Genomic DNA, 25,507 nt, shown 5'->3' with positions numbered 1-25,507 from the left:
CATGTGACCACTTCCAGCCTTGGAACTACCTGGAAAGGAAGAAAGGGACAGAGGCTCTCCAGTGAGCCACCTAGCTGACAAGAGCATTCAGCTGAGACCCTGCCCATCCTTAGTCTCCAGAGGGGCTGTGATAGAGGGAATCACATATATTCAAGGGCCCTGATTTAGTTAAGAAACCAAGAACCTAGGATCCCTATTCTGTAATATGACATGGCTTACTCCTGGCTTGATGACTGAGTCTCTACATTGGGTATACCAAGGTCTCTTCTTCCTCGCCCCCCTCCTCCTCCCTCTCCTGCTCTTCCTCCTCCTCATGGGCCCACCAACATGGGGAGTGGGATGCACCAAGAAGGACCACACATTGTGCAAATATACATTTTATGTTCTCAGTGTTCACACCCACTCGCATAAGACATACCATTAATCAGTACAGAAAAATGTGGATTTTCTCCTAGGGCCATCTTTTGCCCGCCCTTCACTGGCAACCACAAGAACGTCACTCGACTGTGAACTTGGGCAAGGGGGAGATAAAACTTAAGGACCCCCGGCTTGTGAACAGCCGCAGCAACCCCTCCAGAGTGGACTTCCCATCTTAAGCTCCATCTTCATTACTCTGCTAAGGGGCCTCATTTTTTTGTCTCTTTCTTAATTTGTGGGCTCTAAGCAATCTTTGCCGTGGGTGGTAACAAGAGTTGAACTGTTTCTAATTATTTAAAAAACAAAACCACACACACACAAAACAAAACAAAACTCGATGTTGCCAATTGCCAGGAGACTAAGAAGCCACAACTTCCGGTATTAAAGATTGTTCTTTTTCCCAACTATCATAAACCCTTGTGTCTGGAGAGCATGTGTGGGTCTGCTCAGAGCTTCTGCAGATGGCCAGAAGATGATGGAGTGGCAGGCACCCTGGCTCAGAAAACATTTGAAGCCCCAGGCTCCTGGTCCCAACAATTACTCTGAGTAGAACCAGAGACAAATCATCAAAAAGAGAGAGAAAGAGAAGGGGGGGAGGGGAGAGAGAGAGAGAGAGAGAGAGAGAGAGAGAGAGAGAGAGAGAGAGAGAGAGAGAGAGAAGGGAGGATGTTAGTTTCTCTCTGGTTAAAATGAAGAAAAATAGTTGCTACTGACTGGGCAGACTAAATGAGTTATTATATAAAAATCCACTTTCAGTGGTCTAGAGTAAGCATTCAGTAAACGTTAGCAACGAGCTTATGTTTCCATGTAAGATTGGAAGAGGGTTGGTTTTATTTCTCTCAATAGGGAGTTGCAAGGGTGAAACAACAATTATTTATGGAAACATTAACACAGCATCAAAGGATGGCTCTGTGTACACATGCTCGTGTATGTGTGTGTGTGTGTGTGTGTGTGTATTAGTACTGGGACTTGAACATGGCACCCAATAGCTGGTGATAAACCACTTGAGCCCATCTCTACTTCCAGCTTTTTGCTTATTAATTGGAGATAAGAGTCTCAGGGATTGGACTGACTGGGCTGGTTTGGAATCATGATCCTTAGCTCTCAACCTCCTGAGTAGCTAAGAGTATAGGTACAAGCCACTGCTTCCCAGTTTGGGATTTTATTTTTCTTTTTCAGACATGGAATTATTTTGTTTTTTAAGATGCTGCAGTCACTGACTGTGACTTCCTAGGTTCCAAGTCATTCTATGTGCTTAAGTGCTAAGTAGCTAAAACTATAGGCCCAGGCTGCTCACCTCAGAAAGGCAGATTTTAATACATGATGGGTAGTATTAATATATTAATATTAAAGCCTACCACACCCCACCAGGAAGCGGGATCAAGCTTCCTTCCTCCTAAACCAAAGAGATTAATTAAAAGATAAGAATATTTTCTGCCACTTTCCACATATACCATCTGCCTTAGATACCCTTTCAACTCTTGATAAATAGAAGACCAGGAATTTCCCAGTTTTACAGATAGACAATCTGCCACTGTCTGCCAGCCAGCCACTGGCAAAACTGGCAAAGTTGAACTCGAAGTGCCAACCACATATTCACAACTAGACCTCTAAACAAATCCCAGTCACCATCCATAGAACACCACATTGAGAAATTAAAGACTTGGGAGGTCAGATGCTGGTGACTCACACTTGTAATCCCAGTTACTAAGAAGGCTGAGATCTCAGATGCCCCTCAGTACATGAATGGATCAAGAAAATGTGGTATATATACACAATGGAATTCTATGCCTCCATCAGAAAGAATGACATTGCCCCATTTGTTAGGAAATGGAAAGACTTGGAAAAAATTATATTAAGTGAAGTAAGCCAGGCCCAAAGAAACATAGGTCCCATGGTTTCCCTTATTTGCAATAACTAGTATATGTCTGAGTCAAGCAGAAAAGGTCAGATAAGTTGATATTAGGGAAATGAACCCTAAGATATGTATTCAAATGTTTTTTTTCTTTCATGCAATTGTTTCTAACACATTTATAAGATTATTTCTTTGTTGCTTTGTATGTCCCTCCCCCACAGTATAACCCCTGCTTTCACTATATTTGATGTTGATATAATTTGTGGAGGGGAAGGGAAAAAACAAATCATTTAAATAGGGATACAGGTGGACTCATTGCAATAATGAGATGTACAAGTCGTATGTTGAAAACAAACTTTACAACTTTGGGGGTGGGGAGGGTTCGGTGAGGGGGTGGGGGGAGGATGGGATGGGAAGGGGAAACAAAGGAGGAGGCTACAATGCTTGATAAGAAATGTACTCATGGGGCTGGGAAGGTGGCTCAGTGGTAAAGCACTTGCCTTGCATGCTTGAGGCCCTGGGTTTGATTCCTCAGCACCCATAAGCAAAAAAAAAAAAAAAAAAAAGCCGGAAGTGGTGCTGTGGCTCTAGTGGTAGAGCGCTAGCCTTGAGCTGAAGAGCTGAGGGGCAGTGCCCAGACTGAGTTTAGGCCCAAGACCGGACCCCCCCCCCAAAAAAAGAAATGTACTCATTATCCTGCCCATGTAACCCCTCTGTACAGTATTTTCACAATTAAAAAAAAAAAGAAGGCTGAGATCTGAGGATCAAGGTTCAAAGCCAGCCCACATAGTAAACTCCCTGAGACTCTTGTCTACAATTAACTAGCAAAAAGCCAAAAGTAGAAGTGTGGCTCAAGTGGTAAAAAGCATCACCTTTGAGAGAAAAGGCTAAGTAAGAATCAAGGCCAAGTCAAGCCTCAGTATTGGCATGCACACCCATGGAGACACACACACTTGCATGTGTGCATGCACGTGCATGTGCACACGCACACACACACACTCACACACTAGAAAAGAGAATAGTCACAGGAAACAGGACTTTCTTTTCGTTAATTGCCCAATTCCATACCACATTGGGAGTGAGTCCAGTATAATTCTGCACTGACCAGCCTCACTTGCTACCCACCATTAACTGGGCTCAGAGGGTGATGGTCCCCTTACCGGTAGATACCCATATTTGTTAATGGAATTCTAAGCACATCAGGTTTCAGCTGGGAGGATGAGAAGATCTTTCACTGTGTTTTTCTAAAGCAAATATTTAGTGCTTTCATCTTTTCCTGCCCTAACATGCAATCTGTCACCCAAAAAATAAAACAAAAACCTTCCATGTAGATGTTTGTACAAATGACATCACATTTCCGATGTCAATCAAACACACGCAAATGCATTCAGAGGGGCTGATCATAGAGGGGAACCTTCTAGAGGCAAGAGGGAGAGAGAAGCAGGAGCACACATCCACACTCACTCCTCTGCTCCTAATCAGGGTCCCAAAGGGATTCCAGGAGACTATGGTCTCCTGTGATGGCCCATGTTTTGGATGCTTTGTTAAATGTGTAGTGGCTTTTTTTGTGTGTGTGCCACTTCTGGGACTTGAACTCAGGGCCTTTCAATCTCCCTTAGCTTTTCTGCTCAAGGTGGATGCTCTACCACTTGAGCTACATCTCCACTTCCGCTTTTTTTGGCTGGTCAATTGGAAATAAAAGAGTCTCATGGACTTTCCTGCCCAGGCTGATTTCACTTTGTGATGCTCAGATCTCAGCTTCCTGAGTGATTAAGATTATAGGCAAGAGCAACCATTATTCCAGCTGTGTGTACTGATTTTTAAAGACAAGGATCATGCTTCCATTTGGAAGACATTCTTACCCAAAACCTGTGCTATATGAGAATAACAATGGTCCCGTCTCAGCAGTATCCATAGTTCCCTGTAGCTAAGTCATGGATGACTTCACTCTACTACACTCTGAGATTCCCTCAGCCTGCTCAGAGAGCGACAGGGCCACGGAGCTCCAATTGGGAAGATGGGTTGCATGTGTAGGCAGGAGTTCTCATGCATTTTCCTTTCTCTAAAGTGATGTTAGATGCTGAGGGACCAGCAGGGGAGCTATGGCTATGTTTTGGATGCTGCCTCCTCTCTCCTCCCCTCCAATTTCTGCTTTCTGCACCGGGTCACTGCTCCCACTTCTCAACTGGCTGCAATGGCAGGTCTCCAAGTAATTACAAAGACAGGAATTAGATTGCACAAGAATTTACATGTGTGCGATTGCTGTTACCTTCTCCAGCCAAATGTATCATCATCTCCGGTTCACTCAAGTGCGACACCCTGGACTGGGGAGCTTTTGGGCCACCTCTCATCATTTCCCAGGAGGGTAAGCACATACATAGGAGCCATCCTGCATTGCATTTTCTCCTTAGAAAGCAACAGCTGGGAAAAACAGCTCTGGCCTTCCTATGCACACACCAGCTGTGGGTGTGCATAGGTGGGTATCACCAGGTACTAGTGTAACTACCTGCAGTGCCCAAATCTCCCAATTCTTCTTTTCACCAAGCTAATGTAACAAGTGAGGACAGTCAAGGAGGACCAAGTTGGGTCCAAAAAAAAAAATCTACACCTCACTGTCCATCTTCATTTCTAGACATTGTGCTCATACCCTGGCAACCTGTGCTAGCCTCAGAAGAATAAAGCAGGCAGTCCAAAAGCAGCACAATGCTTCAAATATCACTTCAGTTTGCTTTGCTGTGGCTGGGGTTTGTCATAACATATTACCTTCCACTTTAATGGTAATTTTTCTTTGGTCATCATTAGAATGAGTGTGAATTCTAAGGCCACAAGGTGGCCCAAAGCACCCTGAGAATACAAGGCAATAATAATTCAGAAGGAAAAACAGGAGCTCTTCATCAGGACTCGCCAATAACTAACAAGCTAGACACCATAATACCCTCTGCATAGCCAGCGAAGAAATAGGGCAGAATCTGATACTGTTGATGAACAACTCACACTGTGTATCCAAATGATAATCAAAATAAAGCCTACATCTCCCGTGACCAGAAACACACAGGGAATGTGTAAGGAGACAAAACTGTTCTTTATCCCAGAGGCTGTGTTGGTAGAAATAGTTGTTTATATCAAAATTCAAAGAACTTTAGCCCAAAAGAAGAAGTCCATTTTACTGTAGGAGATACACTTAAATATTTTATTTTTTAAACCCACGTCTCAAAAGAAACATCTTCAAACCTTTAAGTCAGGGCACAGAGCCTAGGTATCAAGTCAATCTCTGAAGACCAGTGTGTTGTAGACACCCCAACAAAGCAAGGCTGCAGTAGGACAAGACCCAGAGGTCTGAGAACTTTTGATGTCCCAAGGAGAACATAGAAAAGGAGAAATAAACGTCCCAGCACCAAAGATGCAAAAACAGTCACTTTATCACCAGGCCACGGCCTGTGCCAACACTGCTGTCCCTGTCTAGAGGAAGGGCAAGCGTGGGCTATCTACCCTGTTGGGACATCAGGCAGGTCGGTCCTCCCAGCGGACATCTTTCTCTCACCTCCACCCACCTGACTCAGGGCTTCTGGAAAAAGCAGCAAGAGGAAAGAAACCTGTCCAAGACACTTAATTGTGACAAGTTTCTTCCGCTTTCTACTCAAGAGTTTTCTTATTCCCAAAAGACAAGCAAAGTTCTCTCGCATTGCCCTGGCAGAATACAGGCCTGCCAGAAATCAGGGATGAGGGGCAGGGCTGAGAGCCTGCAGTGGCTGAGCCTCCAGTGATCGCACCCCACCCCTCCCTACAGATCACAGCCAATGTCATCCCTCCCCAATTCTATTGTCCCCATCATCTCCAAGGACTGTGTGACAACATGGGGTCCTTTGTCAGAGCAAGTGACCAGTGGGGTTGGGAAATAGCCAGAGTCGGCCAACCATGTGTCCTTCAGTCACCCCAAGTCCTTCCCACTTCTCTCCACTCTCATTTCTTCTTTCTCGGGTGGCTTCTTTCTTCCTTACCCCTACCTTCCCTTCCGGAAGGAACCGACTTTTCAGAAACAGAAACTCACTCTGACCACCCACAGGCTTCTGAGATCTTCCCAGAGAACAGTTCTGAGCTCCTGTGGCCCAGGCTAGCTGGAACAGACTTGGATGGCCTGGCTCTGGTGACAGGAGACAGGAATGTACCTGGATAAGCAGACAACCCCAGGAGAGTCTGCAAATGGTGTGGCTCCTTCCTCATTTCAGCCCAAGTAAGAGATGCCAAAGTTTGGGAAGGGACAGCCAAAATGTGGACCTGTCCCTTTCATCAGGGGCCATACAGGGCTGCCAATACCTTGCTCTCAAAAATTGAAAGTTAAGTAATGGTAGTAATAATCCTAGATATTGCATTTTCAAAAGTGCAAACAAGGGATGGGAATGTGGTTTAGTGGTAGAGTGCTTGCCTAGCATGCATGAAGCCCTGGGTTCAATTCCTCAGTACCACATACACAGAAAAAGTGAAAAGGAGTGGAGTGGCTCAAGTAGAGTGCTAGCCTTGAGCAAAAGAAGCTCAGGGACAGTGCCCGGGCCCCAGGACTGCCCTCCTCCTCCCCCCCGCAAAAACAAGTGCAAACAAGCCTTCAGAGATTTTCTTTAATGGCCTCTCAGAGATACTGAGAGAAAATTGGAAGGTACAGACAATGGATGACCGGCAATGTACATGAGCAGGAGTTGAGTTGATATAATGAATACCTTTCTGGAAGGGTCCACAGGTCATGCTAGATAGGAAAGATTTAAAAAATAAAATCTTCCACTTTATTTGCCTAGCCAGAAGTTCCCTTCATAGAAATAAGTAAATTATGCTTCGCATTATAGGTTGGAATCGTATTTCCCTTGGATTTCCAAATCCAAGACTGAGAAGCAGATCTGATACCATAGACAGACTGATTGACAGTCTATCCATCTATCCCCCTGCTCCGCCCCCCCCCCACCCCAAGAAACAGATAAGTGCTTCATTTGAAGTTTCCTACAAAAAATTTAAAAAAATCTTAAGGCCAACGTATACTTTCCCTTGACATAGTTTTACTCATCAAAAATGAATTTTATCCTAAGATTGCTTGCCTCATAGATACAGAGCCCTGAGCTCAATTCCTAGCACTATAAAAAGAAAGAAACCTAGTTAATCATCTCATAGAATTACAAAAGAAATACAAAATAATAACCAGTAAAGATGACAAGATGTCCTCCACCAAAAGCCCAAGTCTTCCTTGTTATGTGACCTTGATCACATGGACACACAAAGCCTCGGTTGGAGGTAGGCCTGGGATAAGAGCCACTGCATAGGCTGTGAAGTCCTGACAGGTGTAAGAGGCACCTGAGGCCTGCATACTAGGCTGCCATCTTTAACTGGTGTGTCACCATACACAAGAGCACTGCTGAAATGAACTTCCATATGACTGGCCTTCCTACTTGGTACTGCAGCTCACGGAGGGTCCAATACAACAAGATAAGAGCTCACAGGGATATCTCTATTCAATCCAAGATTGACAAACAACATGGGAAATGGGGCATGGAGCAACCCTGTCTCCTCTCTAGGCCTATGACACTGAGCTATGTTGTACTCTCCATCAGGCATTAGAAACACCTGGGCAGGACAGCTGAGCAAGACAGCAGAGAAGCTCATGTCCTTGTTTAGCTTAGAAGACATCAGTAAAGAAGTTTGCAAATGAGGAAGAGAGAGGAAAAATAAAATAACATGGTGGTTCCACCTGATATCCTGCCCAGTAAGCATGAATGAGCAGAAGGTCTACTCAGAACAATCCAGGGTCATCCCAGGAAGCCATGGGTTGTACACATCATGAGGGCATAATAGAAAGTTCCAGAATTGCTCTGTCTTCAACTTGGGTCCTCTGCCAACTGTACTATAGCAGTAGAATTTAGAGGATAGTCTGTCTGTTTGAGGCAGTAGATAAGCACATGAAAAGAAAGCCACTTCTACAGCAGAAAATCACTCTAAGTTTTCCAAAGAGTTTTTATGGTGAATGTGGAAAAATATTTGTATTTGAGAAATGCAGAAAACAAACAGGAAACATACACACAACAGGAACCCACACATGTTTTGGGTTTGGAGGTGGTTGTTGTTTTGGTGGCAGCACTGGGGTTCCATACTTGCTAGGCAGGCACTATACCACTAGATCCCTTTTTGCTTTCATCATTATTTTGCAGTCTCATTTTTTTTTTTGCCTGGGCTAGCCTGGACCGCAATCCTCCCATTTATACTTCCCACCACTGTTGAGGTAACAGGCACAAACCGCAATGCCCAGGGTTTTATTGGCTGAAAATGATTCGACTGGTTAATCTGGGATTTTTTGGCCTTGATGATTCTGGAACTCATCCTCTTGAGTAGCTGGGAACATAGGCTTGAGCCACCATGCCCAGCTCCACCTATGATTTCTAAACCTCATTTTGGGAAAGCTGGAAGAAAGCATGTCAAAACCTAATTTTGCCTTCCAAAGTAGTTTTGTTCTTTTACTCACCCCGGTTCTAACTGGGGGGGGGGGGGACACTCCACAGGGTTTGGGCATTGTGGGGAAGAATGGGGATGCAGGGTAGCGGGCAGCAAAGAGACAAACTAAAATTTTAGCTGTAGCAAAAAGCTTGCTAGCCCAGAGTAATAGAGCAGGGATTTATATATTAACACAAACTCCCCTTACAATGCAATATGTTATGCAAATCCAGACTTTCCATACATAACATGTACTGAAAAAAAAAGTACCCAGGAAATGAAGTAATATCTATATTTGTTTCAAATGACTAAGAAGCAAAAATAAAACTTTCTCTGTGATGCCATGCTTTTTAGAAATCAGACTTATAATAAGCCACAGATTTATAGGATGTGGTCTAATAAACCTAAGAAAAGTTTCATTTCCTCTCGCTAAACTGGTTAACTCCCTGTCTATGTGACTAGCTTTGCAAATTTAGCAGAAGTCTCCTTTTCCCCCTAAATTTATAAGTTGAGAGGTTAATGTGTAAATAGCCAAAATAATCTGCTCTTTAACACACACACACACACACACACACACACACACACACATACACACACACACACACACCCTCAAAAGATTAAATAAACTTGCAAAAGGATAGATCCACCAGAAGATAAAGTGGGACAGAAGAAACCATTTTACTGATGTCTAGCCATTGGTCAATGAAAACTTTACAGAACTCCCAAAGAGGAAGTAGGGAAGAGGGAATAGGGGAAAGCATTTTTTAAAAGTTTGATGAGTCAGGCACTGCTGGCTCACACCTCTAATGCTAGCTACTTTCTAGAGGCTGAGATCTGAAGGTTCACAATTCAAAGCCAACTGGGGCCAGAAAGTCCATGAGATACTTACCTCCAATTAACCACCAGAAAACCAGAAGTAGAGCTGTGACTCAAAGTGGTAAAGTGCTGGCTTTGAGTGGGAAAAAGCTCAGGGACAGTACCTAAACTCTGAGTTCAAGCCCCACAACCAACAACAAAACTGTATTTGCTCCAGAAACTGGTGGCTCATCCTAGTTACTCAAGAGGGTGAGATCTGAGGATTAAGGTTGGAAACCAGACAGGGCAAAATCTGTGAGGCTTTTATCTCCAATTAACCACCATGCCAGAAATGGAACTGTGGCTCAAGTGGTAGAGCACTGGCCTTGAGTAAAAAGGCTAAGGAACAGTGCCCTTAAACCACTCCCTCCCCCCTCACACACACAAAAAGTTTATTTGCAAATATTTCAGTAGCAATGGTATTGAGTAAGCAATTACTGGCAGAAGAAGAAAAAAAAACACATCTTTCTTATCTAAATGTAATTATGCTGTGGTCACACCCTATTATTGTCACTATTCACCATGTTAATAGCCCCAATGCAATGACTTTGTGTGGCTAGCTTTAAAAGGTACCTGAATAGCTAACTAGAAATAAGTGACTCATATCTGCCCAGGTGGGTATTGACTTTCTTAGTCATATTTACTCATAGTCTCCCCCAACCTAACTTCCCAAGAGGAAGAGACCTAAAGGGGGAGAAAATCAAACTGACTTGCAAGGAAAGAAAGGACAATGGATGTTAGGTAAGGATGGGTGATGACAAGGCCTGAAAACTCTAACTTGCATGTCCTGACTCACACGCTCCCCCTCAGCTCCCAAGAAGGCAGGCGGTCCATACAACCAAACACATTCTCTTTTAGCAAGTGGAAGAGGATTGATGTGGAAGGAGTAAAGCACTAGTAACAGCTATGGTCCTTCATGAATAACATTTCATGGTGCCAACTCTTGGACTTGTGTGATCTTAAGCAGGTTGCCTCAAAATGAGAATAATCATAGTGTCTCCCTCTTAAAATTGTCTTTTTTTTAATCTTTTATATCTGTCAGTGACTTGAACTTGGGGCCTAGGAGCTGTCCCTGGGCTATGTTTGCTCAAGGCTAGCAACTCTACCACTTTGAGCCATTGATCCACTTCTGGTTTTCTGGTGGTTAATTGGAGATCAAAGTTTCATGGACTTTCCTGCCCAGTCTGGCTTTGAGCTGTGATCTTCAGATTTCAGCTTCCTGAGTAGCTAGGATTACAAGCATGGATAATTATCAGGTTTTAAAGAGTATACAAGTACCAATCATTAGTAATAGAGCTTGAATCATAAGAAGCCTGTGTTAAAACTCCAAGATCTCTCCACTGGGAGCAGCCTGGCTGGTCTTCCAACTCCTTTTACAGAGCTGGGGATTGCATCATGGAAGAACCAGAGCCTTGCCAACACTAGACTCAAACGTACTTCTCCTATCAGTCACATGAGCTTTCCACATGGCTCCACAGAGACACTTTGAATACACACCTGCTGTAGATTTTCACTCCCTCAAACTCTAAAGTAGCAAGTACTAGGACTGTTACATACACATTTCTCTGAAGATCTAGAGAAAGCCAGAGTACCTGCGAACGTAAGCAGGCACGCAAACAAACTGACCTGTTGTCACACTGAAATACTGACAATGGGATTCCCTAAAAAACCACATTGTTCACCACAGAGACACCTGTTCACCACAGAGACACCAGCTCTCCTGCCAAGCTCCTACCTTATGTGACCAGGATACCATGGCACAGAACAGGTGGTAGCTCACCAACTTGATTAGCACCTAAGTGCCATCTTTATGCCCAGTCTACTTACACAGAATGGCTTAGACCTCATCTAGAGAGATGGCATATTTGGCACCAGGGGGGAATGTTTCTTTATCCTAGGGACAAGCCTAAAACACACTCAAGGTCACTGGCGCCAGGGTTCTAATCAGCTCTTGTAGATCTTGAGTTATAAGGAAGAGACCCAATCTTTCTGTTTCTGTTTCCTCATATCAAAATAGGCACCTGGTTTCTCCTTTATTGATCTCTCCACACTGCACAAAGACTAAAGTAATGAGCTGCCATCTACCAGGCCCAAAGACTGGGTGCTAAAGGACAGCTCTTAGCAGGCCACAACAACTACACATGGGGGGCCCTCCTTACCTTGCCAGTCTCTCTCCCTGCTTTCCATTCTCTCTCTAACTAGAATAAATGCAAGGTCCATGCACAAGCAACCCTCCTTGCCCTGCCAGTCTCTCTCCCTTCTCCTCTCTCCCCGCTCCCCTTTCCCTTCTCTCTCTAACTAGAATAGAACCAAGGTCCAAGCACAAGCAAGTCAGAGGTGAGAAAGCAAAAGTTCAAACAATCCCAAGAACGTCTTGTTTCATTCCCAGGCAGATGAAGGGGAATGGTTAGACCACAGGACACCAGTTCATGCAGCTACTAACCAGAATTAGCTCACACTGTAGTACAGAAAAGTCCTTGGTATTCTATCGAGTGAGATAAAAATGCAAATGGAGCAAGGTACAATCCCAAGTTTACCTCCTAAAGTTCATGCACTTCATGAATGACTTACAAGAAGTATAGCCGAATATTAGATTGTCAATAGGTAACAAGAGGATGGGTGTTCACATTTCTACACCTCTAGTTCATTCAAATGTCTCTAAAGTTACTACTCCTTAAAGTAGTACTTAAAGATGATACAGTCCACATTTTGTCTCTCTAAAGGCTAAACATATTGTGTAGTAGCATGTTACTACTAGTCTGGGCCTTGCCTGCTGGATGGAGCCATGTTTTCTGTCTATGGCAGCTTTCAACAAGAAAGCAAAGCACCCAGCACTTAGTAGGGATACAATTACTGTTTTGAAATAAATTAATGTTTTAATGCCAACTGGTTCGGATATCTTCATTAAAAGCAAGAAAACACTGGCATTAGTCTAAATCATTTGCTCTTTCAATCTAAGAGTTAAAATTTATTAATCTGGGCGCTGTTAGCTTTCCCGGTGTACTGGGTGGTCTTTAATCTTTGGGACTATACTAATTTGAAGAGAGCAGTTGCTCCCAAGTAGAGAGCAGTGTGGAGTATAGATAATGCACTGAATTATTTAAAGGAAATGAACAACGCTTCCTGTCCTGGGAGAGCAACATCTGTGAGAAGAGCCAGCCAGGTTATCCGCCATGGGTGTGGAAGGGTGAATATTTCTCAGCACCCTGAATTTTAAAATCTACAGGTTCTCAATTACCAGGAAGAGAGGCAAAGTTGAGGTGAGAATTCCCCTTCCACTGGGAGCTATAAAGAGTCGCAGGAAATGACCTCCTGGGGTCAAGTTTAATGGGAGAAACGTGCTGGCCTGCTCACCCTTCTCACGGAAGCCTGGCGTGGCTGGAGATCACGTGACCTTTATGTGGAGCCGGGCATCTTACACTCACAATCACACCATCTCCACCCTCTTTCTTGTAAACTGGCATTTTTATGGCCATGATATCCCTATCGGCCGTCAGCAGAGCCAGACATCATGGCACCCGACACGACAGTGACCCGAGGAGAATTCAGCGATGGTGCTGGGTGCGTGGGCCCTGCCCTCGCGCCAGGTCAACTGCGCCTGGGTGGTTTCATCGCAGGGGCTGACTCGTCTCATACCGTCATTGAGCTTCCACACCTACCTCCAAACACCAGGGCTCCCCAACTTTTTGTAAGGAGTGGTTGCTTTTCATGTCCCTGAAGACTGGCGTGCTGACAGTGAAGTCTGAGGAGGGGCAGCCATGTCCCTGAGGGCAGCAAGGGAGGGGGCTCTGTGGCCAGGAAGAAAGGGGAATAGAGTGAGGCCAAAAGGGAGGGAGGGAGGGAGGGTGGGGACAGGGTCACCAAGGCGCGCGCGCGCGCGCACGCGCACTCGCACACGCGCACACGCACACACACACAGCCCCCAGCCACACCCACATTTCTCCAGTAGCTCCACCAATGACACTTCCCAGCACGAGCCCAGAGCTCTCGCCCCTCCCTGCCTTGTGACTGTGGTCCCTCGGAGGATGTGTCAGACACAGCCTCTCTTTCCTCCTGTGATCCTTTCCAATATGGCCACCTCTTACCCACGAATGTCCCACGGCAACATGCCTCTCTCCTGGCTCTGGAGCCTGCAGCAAGCCATCTAGTTACGCTCTCTTCTCAACTTACCTTCCTGAATCTTCTATTAGTCTCAACTCTGAAATTGCTGCTATTTCCACCAAACAAAGCATAGGGTTACATCCAACACTGAGCTATTTGAGTAGCTCGTCTTGTCTTAAATGTCCTTTCCTGTGTGTGTGTGTGTGTGTGTGTGTGTGTGTGTGTGTGTGTGCCAGCACTGAACCTGGGGCTGCCTACACTCACTGGACTTATTCAATGGCTGCTATACCACTTGAACCATACCTCCAGCCCAGCTTTTTGCTGGTTATTTTGGAAATGTTGTCTCACAGACTCTTGGCTTAACACACCATAGTACTTCTGAGTAGCCAGGACTACAGGCATGAGCCACTTATATCTACATAAGATTTATAATCTTTTGAGGGGAGTACTAGAGGACCATTTCTGGACCCCTCAAAGATGGGGCAGCACATACCATGGGTGCTGAATTTAATTTCTAACCAACGGTAGCTCAGTCCCCAAAGCAGCCGCATGTGCTGTCTGCCTCCTCTGTGTGGGTACCAAGACAGGAATGTTCTAGATGTTCCATGAATCCTCACGGCCACCCTGTGATGGACAGGTGTCAAGCCCATCTCACAGAGAAGGAAACTGACTCAGAGACATTAAGGAGCATGCCCAAGGTCACACAGCTAGAAACAGTAGAGAATATAGACCACGGAAATTAACCCGTGTAAATAGCGCTGTGTAGGACCTACTGGCCTATCCACATGGTTATCATGGCTCTATTTACTGGTAGAATTTAGGGGTGTAAAGAGCAACCTAGGGTCTGAGAAAGACTAGTTCCCAACCAAGAAACAGTACCGTAATTCTCTTTAAGAAATATTAAAAAAAAAAGCCTATGCTCTTAATGTTCGTCCAAAAAGAAAAAAAGATGTATTCCTGCTCTGCTGCAATTTTTCAAAATTGTATGCAAGGAAATATATAAATATTGCTCAGCTCCCTCCTTTTTTTGTATACCAGGCCTAGGGCTTGAACTCTGGGCCTCTCCCTCTCTGCTTTTTCGCTCGAGGCTGATGCTCTACAACTTGAACCATCCCTCTAATTTTGGGTTTTTGTTACTTAACTGGAGATAAGTGTCTCATGGACTTCTCTGCCCTGGCTGGCTTTGAACCATGATCCTCTCAGATCTCAGCTTTCTAAGCAGCTAGAATTACAGCTGTGAGTCATCAGTGCCCACAGGTTCATTTCTCACCCTTCTTAATCCTGAAATAACAGCTGAGGGCTAGCAGCATGGGATTGCGTACAATACTCAAGTCTGTCTACATTCTGATATTCACTGTCAGAATGAACGCAGTTGGTACGCAGGGTTCTGAGAGACTGTATAGCAAATCAATGAACGTAAGACAGTTGCTAGGACTGTAGAGCAGTTGACATTGTTATCCTAGTCCTGGTCTTCCCATGGGCCCTGTGCTCTTTTTTCCAAGTGGTCTAAAACCATCCAACAAACAATGTGAGCTCCCCAAATGAGAAGGGGCGGGCCGCGATGTCTGAAAACTGGAGCTCTTCCAGGACCCATGTGGCTGTAGCTGACCCCAGTCTGTGAGAGACATCAAGGGCAAGGGGTCCTCCAATGTCAGCTGCAGGAGGAAGTACATTCCTCCCCATCCCATCTCCTTCCTGACCTGGGAAGCTGAGCATCCTCCCTCGCCCCCCACCACACTCCCCCTACATCTCTCCTGCATAAACAAGGTGAGTCAGGAAGCAAGCATGAGACTATTGGAAAGATGGCCCAGCTTTATAACAGAGGTGAGGTGATCCAATTCTGCCTTGTCACAGGGGTGACTCACCTCCACACCGCCCTTCAAAGGCACCATGGTAAACCCTACAGTTGCTTCTGGAAGGAACCCAGAAACATGGTGTTTAGTCCTGGTCTACTTGCTTTGTTTTCTAACAGAATGTTGGGTGCCACGAAGCCAGATTCCCAAGGCCAAGTGGGTGGGAGATGAAGTTTGGAAAATAAATGATGCAACCAAGGCAAAGGTTGTCATCAATTACATTGTCTTATATATTACAGTGGCTTCATTACCACCTATCTGTCTGTCCCCTTCCCTGGCCCTTGTGTACACATGTGCATGCCCGCTCACTTACTTCCTGCCTGGGCACCTCACAGTCAAATCTGTAGATCACATCCCCCTCACTTCAAGTACTATCCAGTTTGAACCTGTAAAATTTGTCTTGTTTATAACTTATCTGATGAGCCTACCATACTTTTCTGTTTAAAACAAAGTCCATTATTTGTTTTTGATTCTTTTGCAAAATATGAAATTTTAAAGCCATTCTAATCATTGGGGCATCTGTCTCATTAAGTGAAAATCAAATGTGTATACAGAGAGAAAATCCTTTTGAACACAAGAAAAAAACTAGAATGGAGTCTGCTCTAAAGAACGAGAAACCCTTCCACAGATTCTGAAGATGGTGTAGCCTGCCCAACTTATTTAGGAGCATCACCCATCAGCTCAGGTCAAGCCCACTAAGCATCGTGCATCCCTTTACTTCTGATGCTAGTTCAGAATGAGAGTCATAGACATGTGAGGGAAAATAAGACCTTTTTCTGAACTTGACTAAGCCTCAATGCAATGAAACCAACTTGTAGGATAGCAGAGCAGAGAGCTGGAGGGAAAGTAACCCCTGATCCTGGACTTTGCAGTTAAAGATCAATACACTCATCTTCTTAAACCACACTGAATTCAGGTTGAAGACAGAGTTTGGAATCAGGACTGAAATAGTCCAATCATCTCAGCCAGACTGACATTAGTAGTTATCTATGAATGAAGTGGCAACATGCAAAAGAATGGAGATGCTCCAGGACAAGGTAAATAAAGACCCCGGAGTCCCCTGGCCCAACCATGATAAGAAGCTGGAGCAGGCCCTTGGTACCTTCTTTATGAATACAGCCTCGATGGGGTAGAGGGTTTGCACCTGCTCAGACACACACCTGCTAAAACCGTCCCCAGACCTTTGCTCCTTTAGTCTAGCCAAAGCCATTGGTAGCCCCGACCTAATTTAAGATGTGGATTCATGCTAGGCACTGGTGGCTCATATTGGCAATCCTAGCTACTCAGGAGGCTGAGATCTGAGGATTACAGTTGGAAGCCGGTGCAAGTAGAAACGTTTGTGAGACTCTTATCTCCAACTGAACACCAAAAAACCCTTAAGTGGAGCCATAAGTATGGCTCAAGAGGTAGAGCCAGCCTTATGCGAAAAAGCTAAGGGACAGTGCCCAGGACCTAAGTATGAGCCCAGTACTGGCACGTGCATGTTTGAACGCGTGTGTGCACACACGCACGCACACACGCGTGCACACACACACACACTCTGAATCCATGAAATAAAAAGTAAGCAGAGGCCACAAACTCTCGGTAGGGCTAAAATCTGCCACCTGTCTTTCTCCAAAAACACTTATCTATTTGTGGCATGATTTCCAGAGCTGCCGTTGCCTCTTCTAGGAATGATGGAATTACAAAGGAGAACAGAGCCGGAAGAAGGCAGGCAGAAGGCAGGGAATGGTAGATTCTGGCCATCCCCACGGCCCAGCACCTGGTGACACAGAGTGTTAACCAGACCTGCAGGCAGCCACAGGGCTCAAGAATAGAGGCATGCCACCCATAAAGTCCGGGCAGAATTTGCATAACCACTATCTTATTTCCTTATGAGTTTTTCCCCCTTCAAGGAGCTGGGTGATAGCCAAAGATAATGGGACAAAATACAGCCCAGTGAGCTACAAAGTACAAATCACTCTGTTGAGAAAAATAAACAACAACACAAAAGATAAAAGATAGGGAAGGAAAAAAGCCGCAAGGTATTTAAAAACCATAAAACACCTAGCCAGGCATGGTGGTAAATACATACACACCTGTAATCCTCGTACTTGGGAGTCAGAGGTAGAAGGATTGTGAGTTCTAGGCCAGCCTAGGTTACATAGCAAGCTACTATCTTTAAGAAGAAAAAAAAAAAAAAGGTAAAGTTTTCAGAGATAAAGGTTTTATATGAAATAGGAAGTATCATCTGGAGTGAAATGAAACTGGCTAATTTAGGGAGAATCTGAACTGATCTTATAGGCAGGAAAAAAAAGGCTAAAGTTTTACATTTTGTCTAGGAAAAGTTCCATGCAGTGATCCTACTCTGTGTGTCTCTTCCACTGGGCCAAGCCCTCCCTAGTACCGGTGGGCCACCTCCAATCAGTTGAAGGCCTGAGTAACTCACAAGGCAGATGCCCAAATAAAAGAGAATTCCTCTGGCTTAACTGTGCTGGAGCTGGGACCATTTTTCCCCCCTGCCTTTGGATGAGACTAAAATACCATCTCTTCCTGGCCCTTGTAAGCTACCAGCCTTTGGAAGGGAGTTACAGTGGCAGTTCTCCTGGTCCTTGGACTTTTGATTCATTCTGTTCTTAGATGGAATGAGTCTTACAAACCACATAATCTAGTTCTTTCTTTCACATTGAGTCTGACATCTCTAAGCTTAGATATTAAAGGACCCACCCAGATACACACAGCTAGGAAAGAATGGGACTGGAATCCAGATTTTAAAAAAGCAAAAATCAACAACAGTAACAAATCTTTATTGTAAGACGGTTCAGGGTTCCTGTGCAACAGCAGATGAATTTTCTTTCGAAAAATGCCACATCTTTGAAGGACTAAGGAATCCAACAGAAAGAAGAACAATGAATGACAAAGGTCATTCCACTAAAACAAGAGAACTGGTCAAAATGACCATTTGTAAAAACTGGCAGAAAGGTAAAGCCCTCGATGTTTCAATGTCATTTACTCATGCTTACACATCTACAAGGAAGGACACTGAGAACCAGAAAAGCAATCGCAACCATTCTAACAACGACAAACAATGCCTATCCCCTACACACAACACACACAACACACAACACACACACACACACACACACACACACACACACACACACACCTTGGAGGCAGTTGTGGTCTTTATGGTTCATGCTGATCTGGTTTAAGCACATGGACAAAATCTCACTTCTTCTGATAAGATAGCTTTGATGGAAACGAATTACATTTGAATACGTTGTTTGGCAAAGAAACTACACTCAGGCCTCCAAAGAAGCCATATGTTGTTATAGAAAATGAGCCCCGTTCTTCCCCAGCACATGGCTATCCTTGTTGTCACTGTTGCAAAATGTGAGCATGTAAGTGGTCAGGTATACGCACATCTGTGTGAGTGTGTAGGTGGGAGCATCATGAAGTACAGTGGCTCTGTATACAGTCAAGAATGGTGAATGCCTCTCCGTCACCCACAGCCACTCCCTCCTCCCATACCCAGGTCCGCCACTTAAGAGTTGTCTGGCACAGAATCACCACTTCTGCAGCTGAACTAGGATACAAGAGTACAGTGGACCTTCACCTATGTGGACCTCAGCTTAGGCATGGATCCAAGCAGACAGCAAGACAGAATGGGCACCAGAAGGAGATGGGGTGCAATCTACCTCTGCACTTACTATTTCACCTCCTTAACCCCTGCACAGACTCGAATGGGGCCCTGCATCACTGCACCCCACTTGCTAGCTGTGCACCCTGACTGCCTGAGCTAGTTTGTCGTTAAATGAGGATGCTGGGCACTGAGTGTCTTTTTGAGAACTCTGCAAGAAACAGATGAGGGGAATCACAGGTCCTCAAATATGGGTATCCAGAAGCTGGGTGTCTCCTTCCCTCTGAATACCACCATTACATAGTAAGGGGCTTATTCAGGCAGGATGTATTTAAGAAGGAAAAGCAATACACTCAGTATAGATTTCTTTTACCACATTAAGGCTCTGTGTGGCTAAGAGGAAATATGTTAGAGACAAAAAGTGTCATGAATGAGACATTGCAGTTTCCTTTCAAAATGTGCTGGTAGTTTTTAAAAAGTTTTGTCTGTCTATTGTTCAAGGGGAAAAAAATCTATCCATCAAATATTGAGAAGACAGAAATAAGATATGCTTTGTTCATTCAAATAAAGAAAGACGGGTACAAATAGTTGTTTTAAAAAGATTCTTTGGGGAAGGGAAGGAAAAAGTAGGAGAGAAGAGATGACACTGCCCACAAAGATATATATCATTGCCTAACTTACACAACTGTAACCTGTCTGTACATCATCCTTTTAGTAACAATAAAAAATTAAAATTAAAAAAATTCTGGCATAAAGATTTCAAAATAAAGGAAAAGAGGAATTTCTGGAGTAACTGAGATGCTTCGAATTGTTCAACAACGTTTTGACTAAATTGGCTCTACAGCCAATTTACTCTACAGTCAAGAGTTTTCTAGGATAAAAGGTAATGAGTGAGGTCAGGTGAGGTGGCTCATGTCTATAATCCCAGCTATACAAGAGGAGATCAGGAAGATCATAATCTGAGGCCAGTCCAGACAAAAAGCAGGAACCCAAAAAACGCCAGCTGTGGTGGTTCACATTCATAACCACATGGGAGACACAAACAGGAGGATTGCAGTCTAGGCTACCCAGGACAAAAGCATGAGACCCAATTGAAAAACAAAACAAACAAAAACAAAAACAAAACCTGATAAGGAGCCGAGGTTGTGGCTTGAGTGCTAATGCACCTGCCTGGCAAGCACATGACCCTATGCTCAAATCCCAGAAATGAGCCTCTAGATTTGGGACACTAGTCAAGACGTGCATGAAGCTTCTCTCCCAACTTTCACAGCACAGAGAACCCCGTGCTCCAGTTCCTAACACCATAATCTCTCCACACAAGCACACTGCTCCTGTAAAACCATGCTCATCAAAGAAAACAGAAGCTGATTCCCACACAGTAGCACAACATGCCAACCTATCACCCTTATTGGACACCACCCAGCTTTGGAAGAACTTTTGACAGAAGCTCAGGTCTGAGAACTGCAGGCTGCAAGAATGGTCTGTGCATCCAGCTTGTAACAACATTCTCTTGGGCAAGCTTTGGGAGGGAACGTTGGCCTCTCTTGTACACTGAGAACACCACTGCGCAGAACTGCGGACAAGAAGGTCTAATCCAAACCTGTTCTGTCCACTAGGCACTAGGCAATCCTCTCCTTCAAGAAGCAAAGCAATGGATCTTCCACAGAGACATCATGCTGCTGAAGATGGAAATGAAAGATAGTAAAACAGCACGTGGGGCTGGCTCTTTATGGGAAATTTTTCTTTTTGCGGGGGGGGGGGGGGGGGAGGGGGGGGGGGGTCCGGTCGTGGGGCCTGAACTCTGGGCCTGGGCGCTGTCCCTCAGGTCTTCAGCTCAAGGCTAACGCTCTACCACTTGAGCCACAGCGCCACTTCCGGCTTTTTTCTTTCTGCTTATGTGGTGCTGAGGAATCGAACCCAGGGCCTCATGCATGCAAGGCAAGCACTCTACCACTGAGCCAACTTCTCTTTAGCAAAGATTTTGCTAAAGAAAGGAGTGTTGGTAAACAGCACCCTCCTCCCCTATCAATGAAAGCCAAGTGTTTTAACATGCAAATAACAGGTTTCTAGAACAACCCCAGAATTTCCCTTGGAACTGTGTTGGTAATTCACATCTTGTTAGCCACAGGAACCCCAATTATGTGCCCTCTTTCCCCATTTCTACTAACCAATCATTAGCATTAGATAATAACATACTATTTTTCTGCTAATATGTTTCCTGACAACATCAGACTCCACAGGGTCTTCGTGCTGTAATAACTGAATAATTGTGCAAACGAGGGCTAATTTCTGAGAAAAATGTGATTTCAACCTTTTCAGGTGTTTATGAAAAACAAACCATTTTGGTCGAGACGTATCACAGGCAATAAATTAATTGCACAAAATGTATTAAATTGAAATGGGTTTTTTTAAAAAATGCTTTCTGGATATTATAAAAGCAAGAATCACAATGGAGTGTGTAAAGATAAAAATACTATCTAAAAAAAAACACACACACAATAGATTCCTATCTACAGGATAACCTTGATGCCATTTAATTCAGAATGGAAAGACACAAGAAAATTTGAGGCGCGCTTACGACCTCCACAAGCACCTCCAGCTTCAAAATGACATTGTACCCCAGGTATAAACTCCAGCAAAGACCACTCTCTTTCCAATCCAACCATCTGTGCTACGGGCATCCACAGTGGCCCCTGACAACTATGGTGGTATGATCCAAGGTTAAACCAACCTGACATAGCTGCTTTATAATTCGTTATTTTGATACTATGGTATTTGCAATTTTCCAGTTTGGAAGAGGGAGCTGGGACTCATGGTGTAAGGTGTATGAGATGTGGGATAAATGATCTTTGGTGAAACCCAAAGGTGGAACTACCTCCTAACCCAAACACCGGTAACTGTATTAGTGAAAACTAACTGAAAGAGATCCTCTGTGCATCCGGCATGTGGAGAAAGACAGAGAAGCCATCTTGCTCTCATTTCTTCTAACCAGCAAAGGAGTAGACTACAGCCAAAATTCAGAGCCCTAGATAAGAATAATATGTCCAACATTTTCATAGTTAGATGGCCATCCATCTTGTAGGGTTTTCTTAAAGACTCATAAATCTAATGTGTAGCCAATAAAATAAAATTTCAGGCTTTCCTTGGTAAGATTTTACTCCAAGAACATTAGTCACCTGGGACCAAAAAAAGAGCCCTGGGAGGCAATGATCACAACTGGTTTAAAAAGCAACTGGCCCAGGCAGGTTCCTTAGACTATGTCAAGCAAGAAGCAAATCTGAAGAGTGAATCTTCCTATCTCCAGGATGTAAACGTACCTGTACTTCCTAATGCTTAAAAAGGTTAAAAAAATGCGGAATAGTAAACAGGAAGAAAAGCAAACCCAAAACAAGAAGACTCCACAGGCTGGAAATAACCTCTCTCAATCACCACCACCAGTGAGTTGACTGATAATCAATCCCACCAGGAAGGATTACCGCCAAAAGAAAGAAAGAGAGAAAACCCACACACCAGAGACAAAGAAAATAGCTCTTATCGGAGACATGCTTGCATCACTGGAGATAATGTCCTAATCCTTAGTGAACCTACAGAAAGAGTAACTAGAAATAGTAACCATTTCCTTGATTAAAGTTGTTTAATGCTTCAGAGACCATGAACTCTGAAGTCATCTTGTCCCAGTAGCTGCTTCTAGAGATCATCTGTTGAGATACATACTTGTTAATATGTGTACCACTCAAGACTTGGAAATCTTTTATTTTTTTGCCCCTTAAAGGGTCATTACCATGAGAACATTTAACTTCTAAAACAGGGAATCCAGTGAATTTCACAATGTAAAAAAATAAAAATAAAACAAATATGAACTACCTAAGTATTTTTTGAATCAATATGATGTGGTCCGTCTAGGCCATGGGGAACTTATTCAACCACACAATGAATGAAGTGCAACATAGATGAACCTTGAAAATGCTCCAAGTGTGAAGGAAGCCATTCACTCAGGGCCACAAATTCCCATGATCTCACTTATCGAGTAGGCAAAGCCATAGAGAGAAAAGGCAGACATATGGTGGTCATGGAAAAGGGAAGGAGAGACATAGGAGTGATAGCTAGTAGGTATGACGAGATTTGGAAGGGGTTGAGGATGGGGAGGAGTTGATGAAAATATTCTCACTCTGTGGTTATGGTTGCTCAACTTTGTAAATATACTAAAAAGCCACTTTAAATAGTGAGCCCAACCGTATGTGAATAAGAGGATTTTTTTTTTCAATTTTAGAGTCTAAACCGACATAATTGCCACTAGCTCATCTCTGGGTAAATGCTTTATATTTAACTCGAAGCACATTTTCTTGGAAATGAATAACATGACTGGGCAGGACAAGAATTACTATCCTGGTTTTACAGGGGAAAGACAAGAGGTCTAAAATGCTTCTGTTTTCTTTCACTGACTGGCTGGATTTCTGTAGGACATGAGGAAAAAGACCATAAATTATCGGGGAGGGATGGGGGTCACAGGTCTTATCATCCTTCAAATCAGAGGGGGATTGATAGCTCTTTCCAGATGTCTAAAAATGTATGGGGTTGGGCCATACAGACAATGCAACTAAACAAAAGACACTTGAATTACTGGAATGCGATCCTGAAGAGCCTAAGATTAGGGTTAAACAATTTAGCTAGAAAAGCAGGAAAGGGGGAGCATCTCCCCTTTAGTTGCTATCTGGAGGGGTGAAAATGCACCCAATTAGATTTGTCCATATAATTTTCACATCAAACATCCTGTTCTCTGAAAGGCAACTAATGGCACAGCGAGCTGTGGATTTTCCCAAGTCCTCAAGAGCAGTGACAGCCCTCTGCAGCAGAGCCACTTAACATAACAGAAGGTTAAAGTGAGAGCCACAAACACTTGCTTTTCTTAATTTACACCTTTCATTTACTTCCCCAGAAATGTCACCAGAAAGCCACAAAATCTATGATGTACTGTCAATAGATGATTTGTTTTAAGAACAGTATTCAGAAAGCAAAATGTGAATCCTAGAAGGTAATATGGAGCTGAAGAAAGAAAAAAAGAAAGAAAGGAAGGAAGAAAGGAAGGAAGAAAGAAAGAAAGAAAGAAAGAAAGAAAGGGGGAGGGAGGGAGGGAGGAAGGGAGAAGGGAGGAAGGAAGGAAGGAAGGAAGGAAGGAAGGAAGGAAGGAAGGAAGGAAGGAAGGAAGGAAGGAAGGAAGGGGAAGGGAAAGGGAAAGAAAAGGAAAGGAAAGGAAAGGAAAGAGGGAGGGAAGAGAGAGAAAGAAAAAGAAAAGAAGGAAGGAAAGAAAGAGAAGGAAAAGAGAAGAACAGAGAAAGAAGGCAGAGAAGAAAAGGTTATTTGGGATTGGGTCTCTTAGCTTAAAAAAAAAATACTATCAGGTAACTGGAAAAGGTAGGTTGTGTGAATATTTTTTAAGAATACTCCAGTAAATCACTCAGCACACATGGTGATGGGCAACATTGAAAAAAAATAAAAAGCAAGTTCAAATGTGCATTTGCAAACTGAGTTGTTCATTCATTTGAAGTTCTTTGCTATATCTTAGTCTATTCTTCGGTGGTCCCCATAAACACTTCCATTGGAGTGAGTGTTCCCTGGCTTCTGGATGGGTTTTTGTGGTGGGAGACTAGCACCCACACCACCCAGCTATGACACCGTAACTGTTTCCACCTAGCTCTGTGGTACAGTCACACAGTGGAAACATCTGAGTTGAAGGTAGTTAGTATGATTTCTTTTTTTTAAGGAACTCAGCAGATGCCCAGAGAAAATACTCAGATCACTGCAGCCGCCATCCCCGAATGCAAACTCTGAAACCAAAGCCAGCACAGGATGGCAACGATGATGGTACAAAGCATCATCCCTTTCCCCCCATGACCACTGCAGAGCCTTCAGCCATGCCGGAGTCCCACGCAGCCCTCAACAGGGTAAATGCCATGTACGAAGCCTGGGATTCATTCTAGCAAGGCTAGGATAGCTGAAGATGGGAATGAGGCGAGGTGCCAGGTATGCTGAGATCTCTTTAAACGATACAGCTTTAACAATATGCCTGACCCTCCAGAAAACTCCCCCCCCACACACACACACACACTGCTTTTTTGGAAAGGAGAGAACTGATAGAGAACTGGCAAATAATGGTATTTTTTTTTTTTACCTCTGATCTCCTTAAAGAAAGAATCCAAAGTATAAAATAATAAAGTGAGCCCATGCCTTCACTCATAAATTCAGAATGTTCTGAATAAAGCTAGTCCAAGTATCTAAAAAAGATCCAAGATGAGGTGTGTGCTCAAGGAAGAAAGGTGCTGGCGCCGGCAGCCCAGCTGACCT

General features: G+C 44.0%; 1 protein-coding gene across 41 annotated transcripts in view; it reads right to left on the bottom strand.

The window, feature by feature from the left end:
- Tcf7l2 (transcription factor 7 like 2) overlaps nt 1–25,507 on the bottom strand; it is a 212,371-nt gene that overhangs the window by 62,513 nt on the left and 124,351 nt on the right. The window contains exon 5 of one of the 41 annotated variants that reach the window (XM_069988044.1): nt 13,252–13,380. The exons of the other annotated variants lie outside the window; for them this stretch is intronic. Coding sequence (XP_069844145.1) covers nt 13,252–13,380 — 129 coding nt within the window. The remainder of the gene's footprint in view (nt 1–13,251; nt 13,381–25,507) is intronic. 41 annotated transcript variants of the gene reach the window in all.

This window comes from Dipodomys merriami, unplaced genomic scaffold (assembly GCF_024711535.1).
Source record: "Dipodomys merriami isolate MVZ:Mamm:240054 unplaced genomic scaffold, mDipMer1.0.p SCAF_35, whole genome shotgun sequence".
NCBI classification, from domain to species: domain Eukaryota; kingdom Metazoa; phylum Chordata; class Mammalia; order Rodentia; family Heteromyidae; genus Dipodomys; species Dipodomys merriami.
Note: the sequence above shows the minus strand (reverse complement) of the source record. Positions and strands in the feature narration are given on the sequence as shown.